We start from the raw sequence: 24,039 nt of genomic DNA, 5'->3' as shown, positions 1-24,039 counted from the left end.
GCCTCTCCTCCCCAGGAGTTTGGAAAGAAAGATCCGCTCAAGAGAGTGCGGATTTGGGTCTCCAATAGGCTGTTCCGGTGGGAGAGTGCCACCGTATGTTGTCTCCATCAGTTTGCAGGCCCTAAAAAGCTGACCGTTGAGTCTCATCTAGGTGGGACACTAATAGAGAGTTAAATCTGGGATGTCATCCTTCCAGACTGCATGTGGTCTGGGTCCTATTTTCTGGTCATTATCTTGGGGTCATAATCAAGTCTACTGGCTGTCATTATGGGGTTTTATCCCTTCTGTGATGTTTGATAGTTCTCACACTACCTTTTGTCATTATGTAGTGGGTCTATGCTGCAAGGTCTGGGGGCAGTGTCCCTTTGTTCTGATGTCACAACTATTTAAAGGTGTTTTTTTTTTTCGCTCCCATTGGCGGTAATCATGACTCTTGTGGTTAGACAATATATTGTCACTTGTCTTTTCCCAGTTCATTTTGTACTCAGTCCAAGGTCTGTATAGTCGGCTCCTCTGTGTCATCTTGCTATTTGCAGGTCTGCTCATTCCTTTAAGGTCTTCTGTATATGGCGGTTAGTGTTTGGCGCCTGGTAAATAATCCCTGGGCAAAATCAGTTAAGGCTAAATATTCCTCTTGTGTATCTAGTAGATGTGACTCAAGATCCCTCGGTAGATTGTGAACTCTAGTTATTAGTCTGCATCTAAGGTCTTCATATTGGGCACACTCAAACATAATGTGCACCCAGCTTTCTTGTTCCCCGCAAGTACAACGCGGATCCTCCACTATTCCCAATGCTGTAAGCTTTGCATTGAAAGCCCCGTGACCCGTAAGGAGGTAGATCATGTAAAGTCCGGGTTGCAGCCAGGTTGGAAGAATGGGGTATACTCTGTCTACGTCCGGGATGAACTTTTTGGTAATATTTCCTTTTGTTGTGTTTGTCCAGCGGTATTGCCAGGTTTCTTTTAGGTATTTCTGCAGCCTGTTCTTTTCAGCCTTGTGGGTTGCACTGTTATCCACTGAGTAGTCTAGGTGGGTGCAAGGCATTCCTTTGTTTATATAATAGGCTATTCCAGTATGTATGATGTCCAGGTCAAGGGGAAGGGCTCCGGCCAAGACCTGTAGGGCAACAGTGCTAGTGGTGCTGCAGGCTCTGGTAATGGTTAACAGGATAGTTCTATGGATTGAGTCGATTATGCATCTATTTATGGCGGTTGATGCCTTGTGATACCAAACCGCAGAGGCGTGTGTTATAGCTGGTAGGAATGTTGTTTTATAATATAAGGAGAGTACGCGACGTTTAAGTCCTCAGTCACGACGGACCACACGTGCTAACAGTGCAGAGTATATGCAGATGATATTGTGATTTTCATATAAACCAAAGAACAACTCAAAGAAATTGAGGAAAGACAGTTGTAGAATAGATGCACAGAAATTTGCCTTTAGCCAGCGAGTAGTTGATTGCGGGAACAAACTTACATCTGTCATTGTGGAAGTTGAGAGCTTAAATAAATTCAAGTTGAAACTGGACAAACTTTGGAGCAAATGGATGGGTGAAATGGGAAATGGGAAAGCTTTTTTGTTTGTTTTTTTTTTTTTTTTTTTGGCTGATGCTGTATAAGCTTCCTTTCTTACATTATATGCTAAATATTAACAAACATCAATAAAGTAAGCAACAGTCATGGAATTAATATTAATATCAATAAAACCAAAGTAATACAAATTGGAAAAATCTTAGAAGACATAAACATCCAAAATTTACAGATGGAACAAGTACAAAAATTTGTATACCTGGGCTGTTTAATAACTGGAATCCTAAGTAATATTGGCCAAATTAATCACAGAGTGAACATTGAACAAACTCAAAAACAAGCATTGGAAGAGCAATAATATCTCAAATAGTCTAAAAATAAAGCTATACAAAACTATAAAGAACAAATAAGAAAGAAAGGCAAAAAATAATGACATTTGAAATGATGTGCATAAGAAAAATTAATAAAACAAATTGGAGAGAACATAAAACTAATAAACAAGTAAGAAAATATCTAAATTTTGATTGCAGCATAATAGAACTAATCTACAAAAAACAACTTCAGTGGTTTGGACATGTGAACAGGATAAAATAACAAAGGCTGTCTAAAGTAGTATTAACAGGAAGAATTGTACAGAAGAATAAACCACCAGGAAGACCCAAAAGAGAGTAGCTCCAAAGTCTAAAGGAGAACACAGGCTTTTAGAGCTATTGACAAATGATGAGAGATTCAAGAGTCCAGCAACAATGGAGGTTGATTCCAAATAGGGACTCAACCTGTGCTAAATGGAAGAGTAGAATGATGATACAATTTGGAACTGCTGCTAACTTGAGGGGCACTGCTAAATTTGAATTAATTGGCATATTCTTAAATTTTAGTTATTTGGTATCATATTTTTGGCTTTCTAAATAATATAAAAGCATTCCTTCAACAATACCCTGTGTCTTGATCCTCTTTTTTTATGTTTTATTATGTATGACTGGAGCAAAAAATAATAAAAATTTTTTATTATTTTTTTCTCCAGTGAATTTATTTTCTTATTAAAATTGACCCTTGAGGTTGTCGCAGACATTCCCTCAGATATGCCAGACAAGCTGGGCTTGCTACCTGCGAGTTTAAAATGCGGATGGAACTGATACCCAGGTGACACTCAAGTCAAGTGGACCCAATTTCGGCAAAGTCCAGACAGTCTGTGACAGACAAATCCTCTGCTTACACCTTCACTTTGGTGGGACTGTTAGAAATCCTAGGTATAACCCCAAAGCGCCAACTGGGCTAGCCAGGTGGGTAAAGTGCCTGCCTTGCAACACAAAGATCGCGGGTTCAAATCCTACCTCGGGCTTGGATCAGAGTAAAATGCAAAAACTTTGGGAGGTGCATTATGGCCACAGAAGCCGATGCGCCAACAACTAACAAAAAAAAAAGCACAAGCACACTGTAGGTGACCACACAGGTGTGAACCAGTGTAAGCAGGGGTTGTTTGTTTGTTTGTTTGTTATTTGATTTTTAGGAGCATTAGCAACTAAGGCCATATTGCTCCGGGATATGCGGTGGTCATTCCCTGACTTTTCCGCATCCTCCGTATTTGGTGGTGACGGGCTCGAACCCCGGTCTAATCAAGAAGCATGTGCTACGCACTGCTGCTCCTTCCCACCTGGCTACGGAGGCACCTAGCAGGGGTTGATGTGTGACGCCAACACCACATGGAGGAATGCCACCCCTCTGTGTTACCAGACAATACTAGGTGGTTGATGACACTCATCAACTTTGTAATACCACCATTTTGCTTATTGGAGGCTTGAAGTGATAGAACCCATGTTTAGTCTCCAGAGCTAAGTTCCAGTCAAGCCTTCCCCATCTCCTCCATCATGCAGTATGATTGATGTCTTTTGAGGTTATGATGAACATCGTGACAAGATTCAAACTTCCTTACATTTCGAGGGTAGAGCTCTAAAACAGTTTTCGCAGGCCCGCTGCTAGTTAGTACACTGAACCAAACCAATTGGTTACTCTTTAGGAGTCTTCTGGATCAGCTACTGTATAATCTTGTTGTCTCTACTTTGCCAGATAGTGACTAGAGGGAGTCCGAGTAGTGAGAATGAGGGATGGGTATTGTTGAGACCACATTATGTCAAGGATCTAGGTATATTCTTACCATGTGTATGCCATATCCAAAAATTTCATTCCTTCATACAGCATGTCCCCCCACTTTTTCTTACTATTGAATACACCATGACTTGTCAAACTAATAGAGCCAACTTATCTGCAAAAAGATCTAAACCTCCCAAACATTGGCAGTGAGCTAGATGATTTTCTAATAACTGAGAGGAAAGTGGAGGAGAAATTGTTGAGGATAAACATAAAAAAGGCACCCGGGGTGGATGGGATCTATCCAGTTATATTAAAGGAGGCAGCAAAGGAAGTAAGCAAACCCCTAGCCATAATTATGAGAGCTTCTTTGGACTCAGGGGAGGTACCCATGGACTGGAGATGTGCAAATGTAACCCCAATTCACAAAGGAGGATCAAAGGCTGACACAAGTAATTATAGACCTGTTAGTTTAACTTCTGTTCCAGGAAAATTAATGGAGGCACTGGTTAAAGAAGCACTGCAGGATCATCTGGACAAGAATTCAGTTATAGCTCAGACACAGCATGGGTTTGTTAAGGGCAGGTCTTGTCTGACCAATTTGATTGGATACTATGATGTAGTCACAAAAGAACTGGATGCAGGGAATAACTTTGATATTATATATTTGGATCTTAGAAAGGCTTTTGATACTGTTGCGCATGGAAGACTGCTGCACAAATTGGAGAAGTGTGGCATTCGAGGCAAATTGCTGCTATGGATAAAGGGATGGTTGAGTGGCAGAAGACAGAGAGTGGTAATCAATGGACACTGCTCAACGTGGACTAATGTTATTAGTGGAGTTCCTCAGGGTTCAGTGTTGGGTCCATTGTTGTTTTCTGTATTTATAAATGATATTGATGATGGTGTATCAGGCTTAATGTCCAAGTTTGCAGACGATACAAAGGTTGGCAGGGTTGTTAAGGACACTACTGATACTATGCTCCTGCAACAGGATCTGGAAAGGTTGAGCAGATGGGCTGAGAGGTGGCAAATGAAGTTTAACATTGACAAATGTAAAGTACTACATATGGGAAACAGTAACCCCAGATCAATGTATCAACTCTGTGGTACTACACTGACAGTGGTAGAGAATGAAAAGGACCTGGGGGTAATTGTGCAGGCAGATATGAAGTTCTCTGAGCAGTGCAGACGAGCTGCAAGAGTAGCTCATGGTGTCTTGTCAATGATATACAGGAATTTTTCTAGCAGGGACAGGGATGTGATTATTCCCTTGTATAAGGCATTGGTCAGGCCACACCTTGAGTACTGTATACAGGTCTGGAGGCCTCATTTCAAGAAGGATGTAGAGCTGCTGGAACGAGTACAAAGAAGGGCAACAAGATTAGTGAATGGAACAAAGGGTTGCTCTTACGAAGAAAGGCTTAAGTTTTGCAAATTACAGAGCCTGGAGACTAGGCATCGCCGAGGTGATCTGATAGAGGTGTACAAGGCTTTGAATGGCTTGAGCATGCTCAATGCCGATGGAATTCTTCCTCTTGCTCAGAATAATCACCTGAGAGGGCATAAATTCAAATTGAGGAAGGACAGATGTCGGATAGATGTGCGGAAATTCGCCTTTAGCCAGCGGGCAGTTGGTTTGTGGAATAGACTTCCATCGCTTGTTGTTGAAGTTGATAGCCTAAACAAATTTAAGGCTCAGCTGGACAGGTATTTCGAACGAATTGAGGGGTGAAATGGGAGTAGTGGTTGTTTTTTTTTTTTTTTTTTTGCTGATGCTGAATAAGCTTGCTTTCTTGCATCATATGCCTCTACTAATGCTAATGCTAATGCTAAAAACACTCTCCAGTTCATTTCACAGATATACATGGCCTTAATTCTAATCTCAATGATGTCTATTTTTACTTACAGTTTGCTAAACCCCATGTACTTTTTCTGACGGAATCTCAGTTATCGGTTTATTCAACCACTGCTCTTCTCAGTTGCCCCAAATTATTCGCTGTATGATTCCTTTCACCTCAAAAAAGGTGGTACTTGTACATATGTCTGTTCCGATATTCATTGTCAGAAACTTGGTAATTTGGAATCTCCTCTTTTCGATTTTCTCTGGTTTAAACTCTACATCATCTGTCAAATTCATCTGTTGTCTCTACCATTCTCCCAACTCCACTTAGTCGCTTGGAACTGTTTGACTTCCTCTCTATACAACTTGACTTTCTCCAGCAAAGAGTGAAGAGTGAAGTAATTTTCATTGGTGATTTTAATCTTAACAACTGCAGTTGGCTTCCTTTTCTAGTCACACAGACCTGACTGGTGAAGATGCTGAGGCTTTTGCAATCACTAATGAGCTTGCACAGATTGTTCATTTACCTACCAGAATACCAACAATCCTACCCATACAGCTAACATGCTTGATCTTTTTCTCACAAACAACCATTCTAAGTATATGGTCAAAGTGAGAGGTCGTTTAGGCAACTCAGATCACAAATTGGTGATTGTCTCTTCTCCAATGGAGCCTTTATATCATAGCTATCCCCAACCTTGTGTTGTTTGGCATTACAAGAATGGAAAATGGGATGGTCTGCGAAATTTCTTTTCTTCTTTTCCTTTGGTCAGATTACTTTTTCAAAACTTCTGATGCTAACATTTGCTCAGAGGGTCAGTGAAATTATTCTTGTAGGAAGGGAATCCTTTATTGCACACTATACTTTAAAATCTCATCCTTTATCTAAATCTTGGTTTTCCAATAAAAGTGCTAAGGCTGTTCAAGAGAAGAATGTTGCATATTGTAATTGCTTGTTTCCAATTCTTCAGTTTCATTTTATATGTAAACGAGAGCTCGCAATAATTGTAAAGCAGTTATTAATCAGTCCAAATAGATTTTGAACAGGCTAAGTGTAGAAAACTTGCTTCTTGCCCTAATGGTAGCCAAGGATTCTGGTCTCTTGCCAAAACTATTGGTTGCAACTTTTGCCCATTTCTGCTCCCACCTCTGTCAAAACCAGATGGTTGTATTGTCATATAGAACCATCTGGTTCATTATGATGGGATAAAGCTTAAACTATCTAGGTTGGATAAAGGTGACCTGCTAGCATTCCATTTTTCTTCCAAATCATGTATTAATGATCTTGGATAAAACACCTCCCACTATTCCCAACACACTCCATTCAATGAATCCTGTGGTTTTCCGTCAAAAGAATGTCTGAAGGATTTTGACGAATCTTATTGCTAAGAAAGCTCCAGGTCCTGATGGTATTTCTCCACTTGTTCTTAAAACCTGCATTCCTGAACTTACTCCTAAAGTTATGGAGAAAATAATTAACCGACAACTCTTAAGCTATCTAGAAACCTTCCATCTGATTAACGATCGCCAGTTTGAATTCCATCAGGGTCAATCCACTGGTGATATTCTGGGTTATGTTACCCATTTATGATCAAATTCAATGGAAAGGTTTGGTGAAACACAAGCAGTTGCTCTTGATATCTCAAAGGCTTTTGATCGTGTTTGACATAAAGTTTTTCTAAACAGGCTTCCATCTTATGGTTTGCGAACTGTTTTTTTGTATTTGGTTATCCAGTTTTCTCTCTGACCGCTCACTGAGAGTCAGAGAGAAAACTGGATAACCCCCCAAGGTACAGTTCTTTCAGCTCTTTTCCTCTTGTATATTAATGACCTTCTTCCATTGACCGGAAATCCTACCCATAGTTTTGCTGATGATTGTACATTGCATTCCACTTTGCAGTTTGAGAAAACTCATCCTGCTCAATCAGCTTCAACTTCTCGAATATCCACTACCAATTCCTTAAATGCCGATTTCCAGGTAAGTCTCCAATGGGGCAAAGCCAGCTTAGTTGATTTCAATTTTTCTAAAACTCAGTACTGTCTTACATCTCAAAAAAAGGAGTCTTCTGTTTCTATGCTTATCTTTTGTCATACTTCGATTTCTAGGCATGATGATATATCTCTTTTAGGGATTACCCTGACTTCTAATCTCTGTTGGCACAAGCACAATTCAAAAATTGATTCCTCTGCATCTAAAAAACTTGGTTTTCTCTTTTGCTCTTGCCGTTACTTTTCTTCCAAACAGCTATTCACCCTGTACAAATCGCAAATCCATCTTCAACAGACTGTTGTTCACACATCTGGGACGGTGCTCCCAAAACCTCACTCAGGCTTCTGGATTCCATTCAGAAGAGAGCAGAAAGGTTAATTAATGACTCATCTCTCCACTCTGTCTCATAGACATACTGTTTCTGCTGCATGCCTTTTCTACAGATTCTTCCATGGGCACTGTTCTTCTGAATTGGCTTCTATAATTCCCGCTCTCTCTTTCAAAACAGTCCAAACACATGCTGCCAACACCCATTTACTGTCCAACTTCAAACTCAAAGAACCAACTTTTCGTTTTCTCGTTTATTCATTCAACTGCCATTTTCTGGAACAACCTTCTTTCATACTTATTTCCTGAAAATTACAGTCTATAGAAGTTCAAGTCTAATGTCAACAAATATCTTCTTTCATCTTCTCAATCTCCAACCCATGCACAGTACTAAGTACTATAGCTTCTAATACCTCTCATGTTCGAGGATTTAATAAAAAAAATACAATTATCTATAATAACAAAGGATAATGTGTACACAAAAATATAAATATATACAGGTTATACTAACAAGCTCTATCTTTGCAGCCGGTTCCAAGATAAGTGAGTAGATATACACAAATACAGAAAACACATACTGAAACCCTATAAATAACAAACACACGCACACACACACACACACATATATATATATATATGTTATAGGCTGTGGCTACTATAGATTATATCTGTTATTATTATTATATAAAGAATAAAATTGTAAAGTGCACTATTTTAAACTGTTTCCTGCCTTGGAACAGTTAGCATTAGCATTAGTAAAGGCATATGATGCAAGAAAGCAAGCTTATACAGTATCAGCCAAAAAAAACACATTCTCATTTCATCCAACAACTCGCCCCAAATGTTTGTCTAGATCAGCACTTCAAATTCATCAATTTTATTTACTATACTTCTAGCATTAGTGTACATGCAAGTATACATGCACTTGTTTTTACTCTTAGTTATCCTAACACAGCCCATGTATTTACTTGTTCCATGATGAATTTGAAGTGTTGGTTAAGACATCAAAGGCGGATATTGTTGGGATTTCAGAGACGTGGTGTCACACAGATATAAGGAATGCAGAACTGGAATTTGGGGAGTACAATGTGTACAGAAAGAACAGACAGGATAGAAAGGGAGGAGGTGTTATGCTGTTAATTAAGAAAACCATAAAATCAAAAGAAGTGCACCCAGTTGATATAGATGAACAGTGCACTGTTGAGTCAGTTTGGTGTGACATAAGCACTGCGAAAGCAAAAATAAGAGTAGGAGTGTGTTATAGGCCTAATGATTCGAATGAGTACAATGAACAATTGTACAGAGAAATAGAGTGGGCCAGTAAATCAGAATGTCTTATAATGGGGGATTTTAACTTCCCAGATATTGAAGAACTTGTAGGTTGGTCACCCACACACTAGTCAGACTTTTGTGGATTTATTGGATGATTGTTTTCTGCAGCAGCATGTTCGAGAGGCAACCAGAGAGAGTAATACTCTTGATCTGGTTATCAGGAGTGATCATTCGTGTATTAAAAATTTGCAGATAAAGGAACCACTAGGTGGCAGTGATCACAGTGTACTGATGTGGGATTTACTAAAAGATTTAATTACCATCAGGGGTAAAGGAAAGGGTTTTTGCTTCCGTAAAGGTGAGTACTGTGGGATCAACTGACGATGTTACCAACGGTAAATTCTAAGTGGGCAGCATTCAAGGAATTAATTGTGGATGCTACTAAAAGTTTTATACCGATTAAGAAATATTGTTCAAGGTTTAGGCCTAAATGGTTATCTAATGAACTAATGATACTCGTAACAGGGAATAAAAATGCATCGGATGCATATAAATTATCACGCGACTCAGAAGCCTATGCCAGATATAAGCTAGTCTGTAATCAGGACACAAATCAGGTTAGGCAGGCGAAGGCAGATTACAAGAAACCTTGGCAAAAGATGCTAAGAAAAACAGCAAGGATTTCTTTACTTATATAAACTCTAAAAGGAAGGGGATGAATCTGATTGGTCCTCTTTACATCGATGGTTCGACTGTTGATGATCCTGCTCAGATAGCAAACAAACTGAATGAGTATTTTGCCTCTACATTCACACATGAGGAATTATTAAGTTTTGAAAATGGCAGAAGGCTATCAAATTGTAGCAGGATACTTAATGATTTTGTAATAACTGAGAGCAAATAGAGGAGAAATTGTTCAAGTTAAACATAAGAAAAGCACCTGGGGTGGATGGGATCTGCCCAGTTATATAAAAGGAGGTGGCAAAGCAACTAAGCAAACCCTTAGCCATAATTATGAGAGCATCCTTGGACTCAGGGGAGGTTCCCATGGACTGGAGATGTGCAAATGTATCCCCAGTTCACAAAGGGGGATCGAAGGGTGACACGAGTAATTACAGACCAGTTAGTTTAACTTCTGTTCCGGGTAAAATAATGGAATCACTGGTTAAAGATGCATTACAGGATCATCTAGACAAGACTGCAGCAATAATTCAGACACAGCATGGGTTTGTTAAGGGAAAGTCTTGTCTGACAAATTTGATAGGATATTATGATGTGGTTACAAAGGAACTGGATGCAAAAAATAATTTTGATATCATATATTTGGATTTCAGGAAAGCTTTTGACACTGTTGCACAAGAAAGATTATTGTACAAATTGGAGCAGAATGGTATTAAAGGTAAGTTGCTACAATGGATAAAAGGATGGTTAAGTGGGAGAAGACAGGGGGTGGTAATCAATGGGTGCTGCTCTTCATGGACTAATGTTATTAGTGGAGTCCCACAGGGTTCCGTGTTGGGTCCACTGTTATTTTGTATATTTATCAATGATATTGATGAAGGTATATCAGGCTTAATATCGAAGTTTGCAGATGATACAAAGGTGGGTAGGGTTGTTAATGACAGTAATGGCAGCGTGCTACTGCAACAGGATCTAGATAATTTGGGCAGATGGCCTAAGAAGTGCCAACTGAAGTTTAACCTTGACAAATGAAAAGTACTGCCTATGGGTAGAAGTATTCCCAGAGAAACCTACCAACTGTGTGGTACTACACTTAAGGTGGTAGAAAATGAAAAAGACCTGGGAGTAATTGTGCAAGCAGATATGAAGTTTTCTGAGCAATACAGGCAGGCTGCCAGGGCAGGTCATGGGGTTTTGTCAATGATATATAGGAATTTTGCTAGTAGAGAAAAGGAGGTGATTGTCCCTCTGTATAAGGCAATGGTCAGGCCATGCCTTGAGTACTGCGTACAGGTCTGGAGGCCTCATTTTAGGAAGGATGTAGATTTGCTTGAGCATGTACAGAGAAGGGCAACAAGATTGGTGAGAGGAATAAAGGGATCCTCTTACCAAGAGAGAGAGAGAGGCTTAAGTTCTGCAAATTGCAGTGGCTGGAGACTAGGCACCTGCGTGGTGATCTGATTGAGGTGTATAAGGCCTTGAATGGGTTGAGCACGCTGAATTCTGATGGGATCCTTCCACTTGTTCAGATTACGAACCTAAGGGGGCGTAAATTCAAATTAAGAAAGGACAGACCATTAGCATTAGTAGAGGCATTTGATGCAAGAAAGCAAGCTTATACAGCATCAGCCAAAAAAAAACCACTTCCACTTCACCCCTCTGTTCGTTCAAAATACCTGTCCAGCTGAGCCTTAAACTTATTTAGGCTATCAACCTTCACTACAAGGGATGGAAGTCTGTTCCACCAACCAACCACCCGCTGGCTAAAGGCAAATTTCTGCACGTCTATCCTACATCTGTCTTTCCTCAATTTGAATTTATGCCCTCTCAGGTGATTTTTCTGAGCTAGAGGAAGAATCCCATCAGCATTGAGCATGCTTAAACCATTCAAGGCTTTATACACCTCTATCAGATCACCTCGCCTCTGCCTAGTCTCCAGACACTGTAATTTGCAAAACTTAAGCCTTTCTTCGTAAGAGCACCCCTTTGTTCCATTCACTAATCTTGTTGCCCTTCTCTGTACTCGTTCCAGCAGCTCTACATCCTTCTTGAAATGAGGCCTCCAGACCTGTATACAGTACTCTAGGTGTGGCCTGACCATTGCCTTATACAATGGAATAATCACCTCCTTATCCCTGCTGGAAAAATTCCTGTATATCATTGACAATACTCCATGAGCTACTCTTGCAGCCCTTCTGCACTGCTCAGAGAACTTCATATCTGCCTGCACAACCACTCCCAAGTCCCTTTCATTCTCTACCACTGTCAGTGTAGTAGCCCAGAGTTTATACGTTGCTCTGGGGTTGCTGTTTGCCATGTGTAGTACTTTACATTTGTCAATGTTAAACTTCATTTGCCACCTCTCAGCCCATCTGCTCAACCTTTCCAGATCCTGTTGCAGCAGCAGCATAGTGTCAGTAGTGTCCTTGACAACCCTGCCAACCTTTGTATCGTCTGCAAACTTGGACATTAAGCTTGATATACCATCATCAATATCATTTATAAATACAGAAAACAATAATGGACCCAACACTGAGCCCTGAGGGACTCCACTAATAACATTAGTCCACAACAAGCAGTGTCCATTGATTACCACTCTCTGTCTTCTCCCCCCCTCAACCCCCCCTTTATCCATAGCAGCAATTTGCCTCCAATGTCACACTGCTCCAATTTGTGTAGCAGTCTTCCATGTGCAACAGTATCAAAAGCCTTTCTAAGATCCAAGTATATAACATCAAAGTCATTCCCTGCATCCAGCTGCTTTGTGACTGCATCATAGTATCCAATCAAATTGGTCAGGCAAGACTTCCCCTTAACAAAACCATGCTGTGTCTGAGCTATAACTGAAGTCTTGTCTAAATGATCCTGCAGTGCTTCTTTAGCCAGTGCCTCCATTAATTTTCCTGGAACAGAAGTTAAGCTCACAGGTCTATAATTACTTGTGTCAGCCTTTGATCCTCCTTTGTGAATTGGGGTCACATTTGCACATTTCCAGTCTATGGGTACCTCCCCTGAGTCCAAGGAAGCTCTCATAGTTATGGCTAAGGGTTTGCTTACTTCCTTTGCTGCCTCCTTTAATATAACTGGATAGATCCCATCCACCCCGGGTGCCTTTCTTGTGTTTATATTCAACAGTTTCTCCTCCACTTTACTCCCAGTTATTTCAAGATTCTGTAGCTTACTGCTAGAATTGAATACACCTCTGGCATTCCCCTCGCTGAATAACTCCTCATGTGTGAATGTCGATGCAAAATATTCATTTAGTTTGTTAGCTACCTGAGCAGGATCATCAACAGTTGACCCATCAATATCAAGTGGACCAATCTGATTCATCCCCTTCCTTCTAGAGTTTACATAAGTAAAGAACTCTTTGCTGTTTTTCTTTGCATCCCTTGCCAAGGATTTCTCGTAATCTGCCTTCGCCTGCCTAACCTCCTTTGTAACTTGGTTGCATATCAACTTGTATCTATCATAGGCTTCTGTGTCATGTGTTAATTTGTAAGTATCCCATGCATTTTTCTTCTCTGCCATATGCCTCATTAGTTCATCTGATATCCATTTTGGCCTAAACCTTGAACCATATTTCTTAATTGGTATGTAAAGCCTAGTAGCTTCCAAGATAAGTTCTTTGAATGCTTCCCATTTTGAATTTGCTGTTGGTAACATCATCAGTTGGTCCCACTGTATAGAATTTAAATACTGTCTCAGTCCATCATAGTCGCCTTTACGGAAGCAATAACCCTTCCCTTTACCCCTAATTGTAGTTACCTCTTTGAATAGATCCCACATCAGCACACTGTGATCACTGCCACCTAGTGGTTCATTTATCTGCAGATTCTTAATGCATGAAGAATCACTGCTGATAATCAAATCAAGAGTATTACTCCCTCTAGTTGCCTCCCAAACATGCTGATGTAGAAAACAATCATCCAATAAATCCACAAAAGCCCTGCTAGTGTGTGAGTAACCAGCCCCCAAATTCCAGTCAATATCTGGGAAATTAAAATCTCCCATTATAAGACTCTCTGATTTACTGGCCCACTCTATTTCCCTGTACAGTTTCTTATTATACTCATCAGAGTCATTAGGCCTATAGCACACTCCTACTCTCAATTTTGATCTCCCAATGCTTATGTCACACCAAACTGACTCAATACTGCACTGTCCAGCGATGTCGACTGGCTTCACTTCCTTGGTTTTTATGTGTTTCTTAACTAATATAACCCCTCCCCCCTTCCTATCCTGTCTATCCTTTCTGTAGACTTTGTACTCCCCAAATTCCAGTTCTGCATCCCTTATTTCTGTGTGACACCACGTCTCTGATATCCCAACAATATCTGCCTTTGATGTTTTGAGCAATACCTCAAATTCATCAAATTTATTTACCAAACTCCTAGCATTGGTGTACACGCAAGTATACCTGCACCTGTTTCTATTCTTAGCTACCCTAACACAACCCATGTGTTTACTTGTACCGCAATGGCTCCCAGCAGTCTCCGAAATACCATGCATCTTGTTTTTCAGGCTTCTGCTCATTCTAATAGAAGCAGTGTAAGAATCTCTTTCACTTCTGCCAGTGGCTACTGTCAATCTATTGGTCTTTGTCTCCCCCCAAGCTAGCAGTTTTCCGACCCACCTAACATTGCCTCGATAGCATCAGCAAATATTCTTGCACCCTTTCTATTTAAGTGTATCCCATCCCTATAGAAGCAATCTCTCCTGTTAACAAGTACAGTCCAGGCTGAAAGATGAGCGGAAATTTGCCTTTAGCCACTGGGTGTTTAATTGCTGGAACAAACTTCCATCTGTCATTGTGGAAGTTGATAGGTTGAATAAATTTAAGGAGGAAATGGACAGGCATTTGGAGGGAATGGTGTGATTTTTTTTTTTTGGCTGATGCTGCATAAGCTCATATACTTGCTTTCTTGCATCACATGCCACTGCTACTACTACTACTACTTGTTTTTACTCTTAGTTATTCTAACACAGCTCATGTATTGTTCCATGATGACTGCCAGCAACTCTTGAAATCTCTAGCAACTTGCTCTCTAGGCTGCTCGTCATTACAATAGAAACAGTTCTGTCTTTTACTTCTGTCTGCAGCTACCATTCATCTTTTAGTTTATTAGTCCCCCCAAACCAGCAGTTTTCCAACCCACCTGTAGAACCATTCTCTCCTGTTAACACACAGGAGAGAATGGTTCTACAGGTGGGTTCTACCCCGTGAGCCTTCCACAATTTCTCTAGGGCCGAATGAATTGACAATGCTCTCATCATATACTCCCTCCTATTGTGTCTGGGCAGAATTGTAGACACTTTCAGATTTAACAATAACTTGTGACTTTTTTTCAGCATTGTTAAGGAAATCTGCAGATCTCTTACTCTTAAGGTCATTAGTGCCAACATGTACAACAATATCACCTTTTGTGCCCTTAAAAGATGATATCTGCTCTACAATGTCATCAACTTTTGCCCCTGGCAGACATACACTGGTCCTGTTTCAGCTATCCTTTTTGCATACTATATTCTCTGTCTCCCTGACAGTAACTAGTTCCTCTGGGACCAACGCATTCTGCCTTGAAGATTGCCTCTGTGTTGCCTTATGCACAGGAATGAGCGCTGGCATTGAGTTGGGCAGCTGAAAGCTTGATGGGCACCTCATATTTATTTCTTTGAGGGCATTTACCCTACATCTGAAATTCTCATAGATGCCCATCAGAATGCTGAGTTGGCATCTAATTTCTTCACAGACTTTGTACCTAGCACACACAAAGACATTCTCCTTAGCTAGATCATATCCTGTTCTAGATAGTGTGCAAACATTTCGCATTTCATGTATTGTTTTAGACTGTGATGCTTGGGAGAATATCCCCCTTCAGTTCTCCCGCGGGCCACAGGCTCTGGCTATTCTGTGAATGCTGCTCCAATCTGGGTCATCATTCCATTTAAGTATAATTTAATTAAGTATAATCTAACAGGTTTCTAATACACTGCTACATATTTTGTTATCTAGTTTTAAGTTAAATCTTTTGGTATTCCATATTGTATGACAATGGCAGCAAGTTATGAACGTAAAATGTATGGACACTAAGTATTAACTTTCAAAATCGCTATATAAATTCAAAATAAACCAGGAGCCTGGCTATAACTATAAAGCTACTTAGAAAATAATTTAGTATAACAATCAATTAAGTCAATAAAATGACTAAATATAAATGAAAACTTTGCATTTGCCAGAGCTGCAAAAATCTTGACCAACCTGGTTCCTTTTGCTCAGACTATACATCTCTTTGTAGATGTGTAGTTTGTTTGTTATTTGGTTTTTAGGAACATTAGCAACTAAGGCCATATTGCTCCTGGGATATGTGGTGGTCATTCCCTGACCTTTCCGCATCCTCCGTATTTGGTGGGCACGGGCTCGAACCCCGGTCTAATCAAGAAGCGTGTGCTATGCACTGCTGCTTCTGCCCACCAGATGTGTAGTCTGAGCAAATCAGACTACACATCTTCCTACACAACTTGTAGCTCTCAGTACTTTTCATCACTCTGTAATTGTCCCATGCTATCATTTCTGCTCTGTTTGTCTGACGAGCTGCTCATTCATCCATCCATTTCTGCATCCTTCTCCTCATTCTCCTCCTGCAGTATTTTCTTAATGGTATGTATGCATCCATGGCTGCTGTGATATTTTGCTTTGAAGCTATTCTGTAATTCAAGTGTTTTCACCCACACTCTGCATCCGCCCATTTAATAGATGTTACTTAGTGCCTTAACTGTTAAAGAAAATTAAAACCCGTACCTTTACCTTTAACTACTATGTCTTTCTTCATCTTCCAACTGACAATTGCATGATGACTCCCTCCCAATGGTTCTTGTATTTTAAGTCCAGTGATGTCATATACTTTGTGAATAATGATGAGGTCAAGAATATTCTCACCCCTAGTATTATCTCTGACACACTGATACAAATAATAATGATAATAATAATAATGTAGTTTATTTAGAAAATTTTTTCCCTAAGTGAGTTTTCCTCCCACTTATTCCAATCAATCTGTGGTAGATCAAAATCACCCATAATCAGAAATGTTTGACCTACTTGCCCATTCCATTTGTGTCTAAAAACACTTGTCATATTCTTCACAATCTTCTGTTCAGTATATTACTCCCATTCTCATTATACCTTTGCTTATAACTAACTCACATCAAACAGATTCTGTGCTGGCAGATGTAACTTGAGGCAAATTGAGGAAAGACAGTTGTAGAATAGATGTGCAGAAATTTGCCTTTAGCCTGCTGGTAGTTGATTGTTGGGACAGACTTCCATCATTTGTTGTGAAAGTTGATAGTCTAAATAAATTTAAGACTGAGCTGGACAGGCATTTGGAACGAATGGAGGGGTGAAATGGGAGGGATTTTTTTTTTGGCTGATTCTGCATAAGCTTGCTTTCTTGCATTGTATGCCTCTACTAATGCTAATGCTAACTTAAGACTCAGGAAAAGCTCCTTTTGCACTCAGGCTGCTTTTGATAAGAAGCCTGACACCACCAACCCTTCCATCTTCTCTATTTTTGCTAAATACATACTCACTGTCTCCAATATTAATACTAATATTAAATTGAGTTTTATACACATTAAGATATCCTTGAGATTATTCTGTGTGGTATCTGTGTAATGTAATTAGCTTTTTACTGTGTAAAATTACTATACTTTTTATTTTATTTTATTTAGATTACTCTGTATGTGGACTTGGACTGGATCATATAGCAAAAAAGAGTAAAAGGGCTAAACGGGATGTCCGTGAAAGAATTATAGGTGGAGAGGAAGCAGACACACCTTGGCCATGGATGGCAGCTCTCTATATGAAAAAAAAAAAATTTCCCGACCCTAAAGATGCAGTGGTAAGCCATTATAAATTTTCATCCTTTTCAACTCATTTTTAAAGGAATAATTACTTATATTACTACATAATAGAGCCAATCTGGAAAGTCTATATGGAAAAATAATTGCCTACACCAAGCAGTTTTCAATCTTTTTATTTTCAAACTATAGTCACACACTGCAAGGAAGCCTAGCAAACGTCGGCTTTCTTGCACTGTATGACTATAGTTTACTTGTTAATGATGAGGTAGTAGTAGTAGTAGTAGTGGCATGTGATGCAAGAAAGCAAATGTATGAGCTTATGCAGCATCAGCCAAAAAAAAAAAAAAAAAATCACACCATTCCCTCCAAATGCCTGTCCGGTTCCTCCTTAAATTTATTCAACCTATCAACTTCCACAACGACAGATGGAAGTTTGTTCCAGCAATTAACCACCCGCTGGCTAAAGCCAAAATAAGGGCTAGTATTAATAAAACTTACTAAAAATTAAAATTTGTGTTCTTTCTCACTCACACATATCACATGCTTCCATTCATTCTTTTAAGCATTTGTTTTAGTTATTCAATTCCACTCTCTTTGCACTGAATCCTCAGGCCTCTCAACTTACTACTGTACTACTATTCAGTTGGGGTGCAGTCCCGGTTGCATGTCTTGATTGCAAATTTCCGCACATCTATTCTACATCTGTCTTTTCTTAATTTGAATTTATGCCCCCTTAGGTTCGTAATCTGAACAAGTGGAAGGATCCCATCAGAATTCAGCGTGCTCAACCCATTCAAGGCCTTATACACCTCAATCAGATCACCGCGCTGGTGCCTAGTCTCCAGCCACTGCAATTTAAGCCTCTCTTGGTAAGAGGTTCCGTTCATTTCCATCACCAATCTTGTTGCCCTTCTCTGTACACGCTCAAGTAAATCTACTTCCTTCCTAAAGGTCTGTAACATTCCCTTTGTTCCATTCACTAAGCTTGTTACCCTTCTATTTACTCATTCCAGCAGCTGTACATCCTTCTTAAAATGAGGCCACCAGACCTGTATACAGTACTCAAGGTATGGCCTGACCATTGCCTTATACAAAGGGATAATCACCTGCTTGTCTCTGCTAGAAAAATTCCTATATATCATTGATGAGACACCACAAGCTACACTTGTGGTGTCTCATCATTGAACATTGAACCACTGAGGCTAATTATGCGAGCATCACTAGACTCTGGGGAGATTCCCTTGGATTGGAAAAGTGCAAATGTATCTCCCATACATAAGGGTGGCTCTAAAAGTGAAGTTGGAAATTATCGACCTGTCAGTCTGACTTCAGTAGTAGGGAAAATCATGGAGGCAATGATCAAGGGTGGAATTCAGGATCATTTGGATCGAATTGAAATTCTCAAGGATACTCAGCATGGTTTTGTAAAGGGAAAATCATGTTTAACAAATCTGGTTCGCTATTTCGAAAGGGTCACTAACGAGCTGGATTTAGGGAATAATTTCGACATTGTTTATTTAGATTTCAGCAAAGCTTTTGACTCAGTCCCACATGAGCGGTTGCTTTATAAGCTGGAACAGGTTGGAATCACTGGGAAAATCCTTAGATGGATAGAAGGATGGCTTCAGGGCAGGAGGCAGAGGGTTGTGATAAATGGCTATTCCTCAGATTGGGTTGATATAAGAAGTGGGGTTCCCCAAGGATCAGTATTAGGACCACTGTTGTTTTTAATTTTCATAAACGACATTGATGAAGGGATAGAGGGCGTGATGTCTAAATTTGCAGATGATGTTAAAATTGGTAGAGTAGTTAATGATCACTGTCAAGCTGAGCTTCTTCAGAGAGACCTAGATAGACTTCAAGAATGGTCAGAAAAATGGCAGCTGTGCTTTAATCCAACAAAGTGTAAGGTATTACACCTGGGAAACAGTAATCCCAAAATAACTTATTCACTTGGTGGAGTTCAACTAAACCCAGTACTGGAGGAAAGGGACTTGGGTGTTACGATACGGTCAGACATGAAATTCTCTGAGCATTGTAAACAGGTTGCAAGGAAGGCCCATGGTGTCCTATCGAACTTTTGCAAGTAGAGATAGCGACGTGATAATCCCATTATATAAGGCTTATGTTAGACCACACTTGGAATACTGTGTTCAAGTATGGAGACCGCACCTAAAGAAAGACATCAAGCTTCTTGAAAGGGTGCAAAGAAGGGTAACTCGCCTGGTGAGATCGGCAAAAGGGCGTCCTTATGAAGAAAGACTTCGAATATGTGGGTTGCAGAGTTTGGAAACTAGACACCTTAGAGGAGATTTGATTGAAGTGTTTAAGGCTCTGAGAGGCATCAGTAAAATGAATGAGGACAAAATTTTCAAGATTATAAATGATGCTAGAACTAGGGGACATAAATTCAAGTTACGGGGGGAAATGTTTAGATTGAACTGCAGGAAGTTTTATTTTAGTCAGCGAGTTATAAATAACTGGAATAAGTTGCCTTCATGGGTGGTAGAGGCCGACAGTTTGGGGAAATTCAAAGGTCATCTGGATAGTACTTTCGGGTAAGGGAAGCGCATAGGATGATAAGATTAATTTCCTTTTTATTTATTTTTTATTTCATTTTATTATTTTTATTTATTTATTAATTATTATTATTTATTTATTTATTTAATTTTTGTTTTTATCATTGTTTTGTTCGGGTTTTTTTTTTTTGGCTGGTGCAGCATAAGCCATAGGCTTTCTTGCACCATATGGCCGTTACTAATACTAATTTGTGCAGCAGTCTTCCATGTGCAACAGTATCAAAAGCCTTACTAAGATCCAAATATGTGATATCAATATATTCTTTGCATCCAGTTCTTTTGTGACCATATCACAGTATCCAATCAAATTGGCCAGACAAGACATCCCCTTAACAAATGATCCTATGCCAGAGCTATAACTCAAGTCTTGTCTGGATGATCCTACAGTGCTTCTTTAACCAGTGCTTCCATTAATTTTCCTGGAACAGAAGTTAAACTAACAGGTCTGTAATTACTTGTGTTGCCCTTTAGCATTAGCATTAGTTGAGGGATATGATGCAAGAAAGCAAGCTTATACAGCATCAGCAAAAAAAAAAAAAAAAAAACAACCAAGTAGATAAGGAAACACAAATTATATGCTTTCCTGCTCACACAAGTATCTAGTAGACCTTTGAATTTATTCAAACTGTCAGCCTCAATTACCTGTGAGGGCAACTTTTTTTTTGTTCCAGCCATCAATAACTCGCTGACTAAAAGAAAACTTCCCACAATCTAATCTAAACCTCAAGCCCTGTAATTTGAATTTATGAATTTCGGAATTGTTTACAACATACTAAATAGTGTATAGTGTTAATTGTAATGCAGCTTCGAGGGTTCCCCCAACTCCGCATGAAACAATGTGGTGAATGCAAACTCTGTAAAGGCCATATTTATATATGTTAGCGACTGTTCGTGTAGTTTTAGTGTTGGTTGTGTGTGTTGTTCATCCAGCCTCTTAGCCTTGTATTTTCACAAGAAAGGGGGGGACAGAAGTCCCTCCAGAGCAGGATGGCGTCCTGCTCTAGGAGTGGGAGGTGATAGTTGCCAGTGGGGTAACCACGAGGCGAAGGAGGGTGTGACCTAGGAAGGGAAGGGAGAGGGGTGTGAGAGAACAACCAGCCCAGGTGGTAGGAGTGACAGTGCATAGGGAAAGGGATCCCTGTGTTGGAGTGCCTGTTTGGTGCTTTGTCCCACACTGGTCAGGGATCAAATCCTGCTGACCAGTGCCTGAATCCCACACCATGCCAGCTAAATAATCAGTGCATGGTTGGATGGACAGGAGACTATAAATGGCCACCTGCTCATTATCTAATCCGGTATGGGGGGGATACCCTCATTCGCAATCTACTTCCATTCTGCCTTTTATGCTTCCTTTTTTTTTTTTTTTTTTCAGTTAAATTATGTTTTTAATTCCCATACATCCATTCACTTTCTCACACCATTTGGAAATTGTAGTAGTGTGTAGTGAAATTTAAGACAAAATACTTTAATACTTACTTAAATAAAATAGTTTAAATTTAAAGAACAGCCAAAATAAGGGCTAGTATTAATAAAACTTACTAAAAATTAAAATTTGTGTTCTTTCTCACTCACACATATCACATGCTTCCATTCATTCTTTTAAGCATTTGTTTTAGTTATTCAATTCCACTCTCTTTTCACTGCATCCTCAGGCCTCTCAACTTACTACTGTACTACTATTCAGTTGGGGTGCAGTCCCGGTTCATGTCTTGATTGCCAGGGAGCAATGCAGTGGGTGTATTGTTGGTAACTAAGTTCATTTGTGTTAGTTTTTTTTTTTTTTTTTTTTTTTTTATGAGAACCCCAAACACGAGAGGTATTATAACCTATATTATTTAGTACCGTGCTTGGGTTGGAGGTTGAGAAGACGAAAGAAGATATTTGTTGATATTGGACTTGAACTTCTGTAGATTGTAATTTTCAGGAAATACGTATGAAGGAAGGTTGTTCCAGAAAACGGCAGTTGAATGAATAAATGAGGAAGATGAAAAGTTGGACAGTAAATGGATGTTGGCTGGTGGCGGCACGTGTTCGGACTGTTTTGAAAGAGAGAGCGGGAATTATAGAAGCCAATTCAGAAGAACAGTGCCCATGAAAGTATCTGTAGAAGAGGCATGCAGCAGAAACAGTGCGTCTATGAGAAAGCGAGTGGAGAGACTCTGTTAGAGATGAATCATTAATTAACCTAACTGCCCTCTTCTGAATGGAATCAAGAAGCCTGAGAGAGGTTTTGGGGGCACCACCCCACATGTGGGAACAATATTCCATGGCAGAGCGGATTTGTGATTTATACAGAGTGAGCAGCTGTTTGGGAGAAAAGTAACGCCGAGAGCGAAAGAGAAAACCAAGTTTTTTAGATGCAGAGGAAGCAATATTTGTAATGTGCTTGTGCCAAGAGAGAGATTAGAATTCAGGGTAATCCCCAAAAGAGATATATTATTTTGCCTAGAAATCGGAGTGTCACTAAAGATAAGCATAGGAGCAGAAGAATCCTTTTTGTGAGATATAAGACAAGATTGAGTTTTAGAAGGGTTGAAATCAACTAAGTTGTCTTTGCCCCACTGGAGAATTAACTGAAGATCGGCATTTAAGGAATTGGCAGCAGATTTTCGAAAACTTGAAGCTGATTGAGCTGGACAAGATTTCTCAAAATGGAAAGTTGAATGCAATGTGCTATCATCGGCAAAACTATGGATAGGATTTCCAGTCAATGGAAGAAGGTCATTGATATACAAGAGGAAAAGAGTGGGGGAAAGAACTGAACCTTGGGGGACACCGGCATTAGTGGAGAAGTTAGAAGACAGAGAGCCATCTACCATCACCCTCAGTGAGCGATCAGAGAGAAAACTGGATAACCAATTACTAAAAACAGTTGGCAAACCATAAGATGGAAGCTTGTTTAGAAGACCTTTATGCCAAACACGATCAAAAGCCTTTGAGATGTCAAGAGCAACTGCTTGTGTTTCATCAAACCTTTCCATTGAAGTAGTCCATAAATGGGTAACATAAGCCAGGATTTCACCAGTGGATCGACACTGGCGGAATCCATACTGGTGATCGTTGATCAGACGGAAGGTTTCTAGGTAGTTTAAGAGTTGGTGGTTAATTGATTTCTCCATTACTTTAGAAAGAGTAGAAGTAATTGCAATGGGACGGATTTGTCACCCTTTTTAGGAACTGGCTGGATATGAGCAAATTTCCAAGCAGAAGGAAAAACACCTTTGGAATAAGAAAGTGAAAAAAGGCGGCAAAGAATAGGAGTAAGTTCAGGAGCACAGGTTTTGAGAACAAGTGGAGAAATACCATCAGGACCTGGAGCTTTCTTAACATCAAGATTCATCAAAATCCTTCTGATAACCTTTTGACGGAAGACCACAGGAGGCATTGAATGGAGTGTGTTAGGAATGGTGGGAGGTGTTTTACCAAGATCATTAATACATGGGCTCGAAGAAAAATGGGATGCTAGCAGGTCAGCTTTATCCTTGGCTGAAGTGACAACAGAACCATCTGGTTTGGACAGAGGTGGGAGCAGAGATGGGCAAAAGTTGCGGCCAATAGCTTTGGCAAGAGACCAGAATGCTCGGCTACCATTAGGGCAAGAAGCAAGTTTTCTACTCTTAGCCTGTTCAAACTCTAGTTTGGACTGATTAATAACTGCTTTACAATTGTTGCGAGCTTTGGTGTAGGCAGAAAATGAAACTGAAGAATTAGAAACAAGCCAATTACGATATGCAACATTCTTCTCTTGAACAGCCTTAGCACATTTATTGGAAAACCAAGGTTTAGATAAAGGACGAGATTTTAAAGTGGAGTGTGGGATAAAGGATTCCATTCCTGCAAGAATAATTTCACTGACACGATCTGAGCAA

At 39.8% G+C, this 24,039-nt stretch overlaps 1 protein-coding gene across 1 annotated transcript in view; it reads left to right on the top strand.

Annotated features, from left to right (window-relative positions):
• Positions 1-24,039, top strand: part of LOC150087615 (complement factor B-like) — a 286,583-nt gene that overhangs the window by 164,983 nt on the left and 97,561 nt on the right. The window contains exon 13 of the mRNA XM_090369826.1: positions 17,460-17,629. Coding sequence (XP_090225952.1) covers positions 17,460-17,629 — 170 coding nt within the window. The remainder of the gene's footprint in view (positions 1-17,459; positions 17,630-24,039) is intronic.

This window comes from Mastigoproctus giganteus, chromosome 3, assembly GCF_048544385.1.
Source record: "Mastigoproctus giganteus isolate SK-2022 chromosome 3, ASM4854438v1, whole genome shotgun sequence".
Taxonomy (NCBI): domain Eukaryota; kingdom Metazoa; phylum Arthropoda; class Arachnida; order Uropygi; family Thelyphonidae; genus Mastigoproctus; species Mastigoproctus giganteus.
This window is presented reverse-complemented; position numbering and strand designations above follow the sequence as displayed.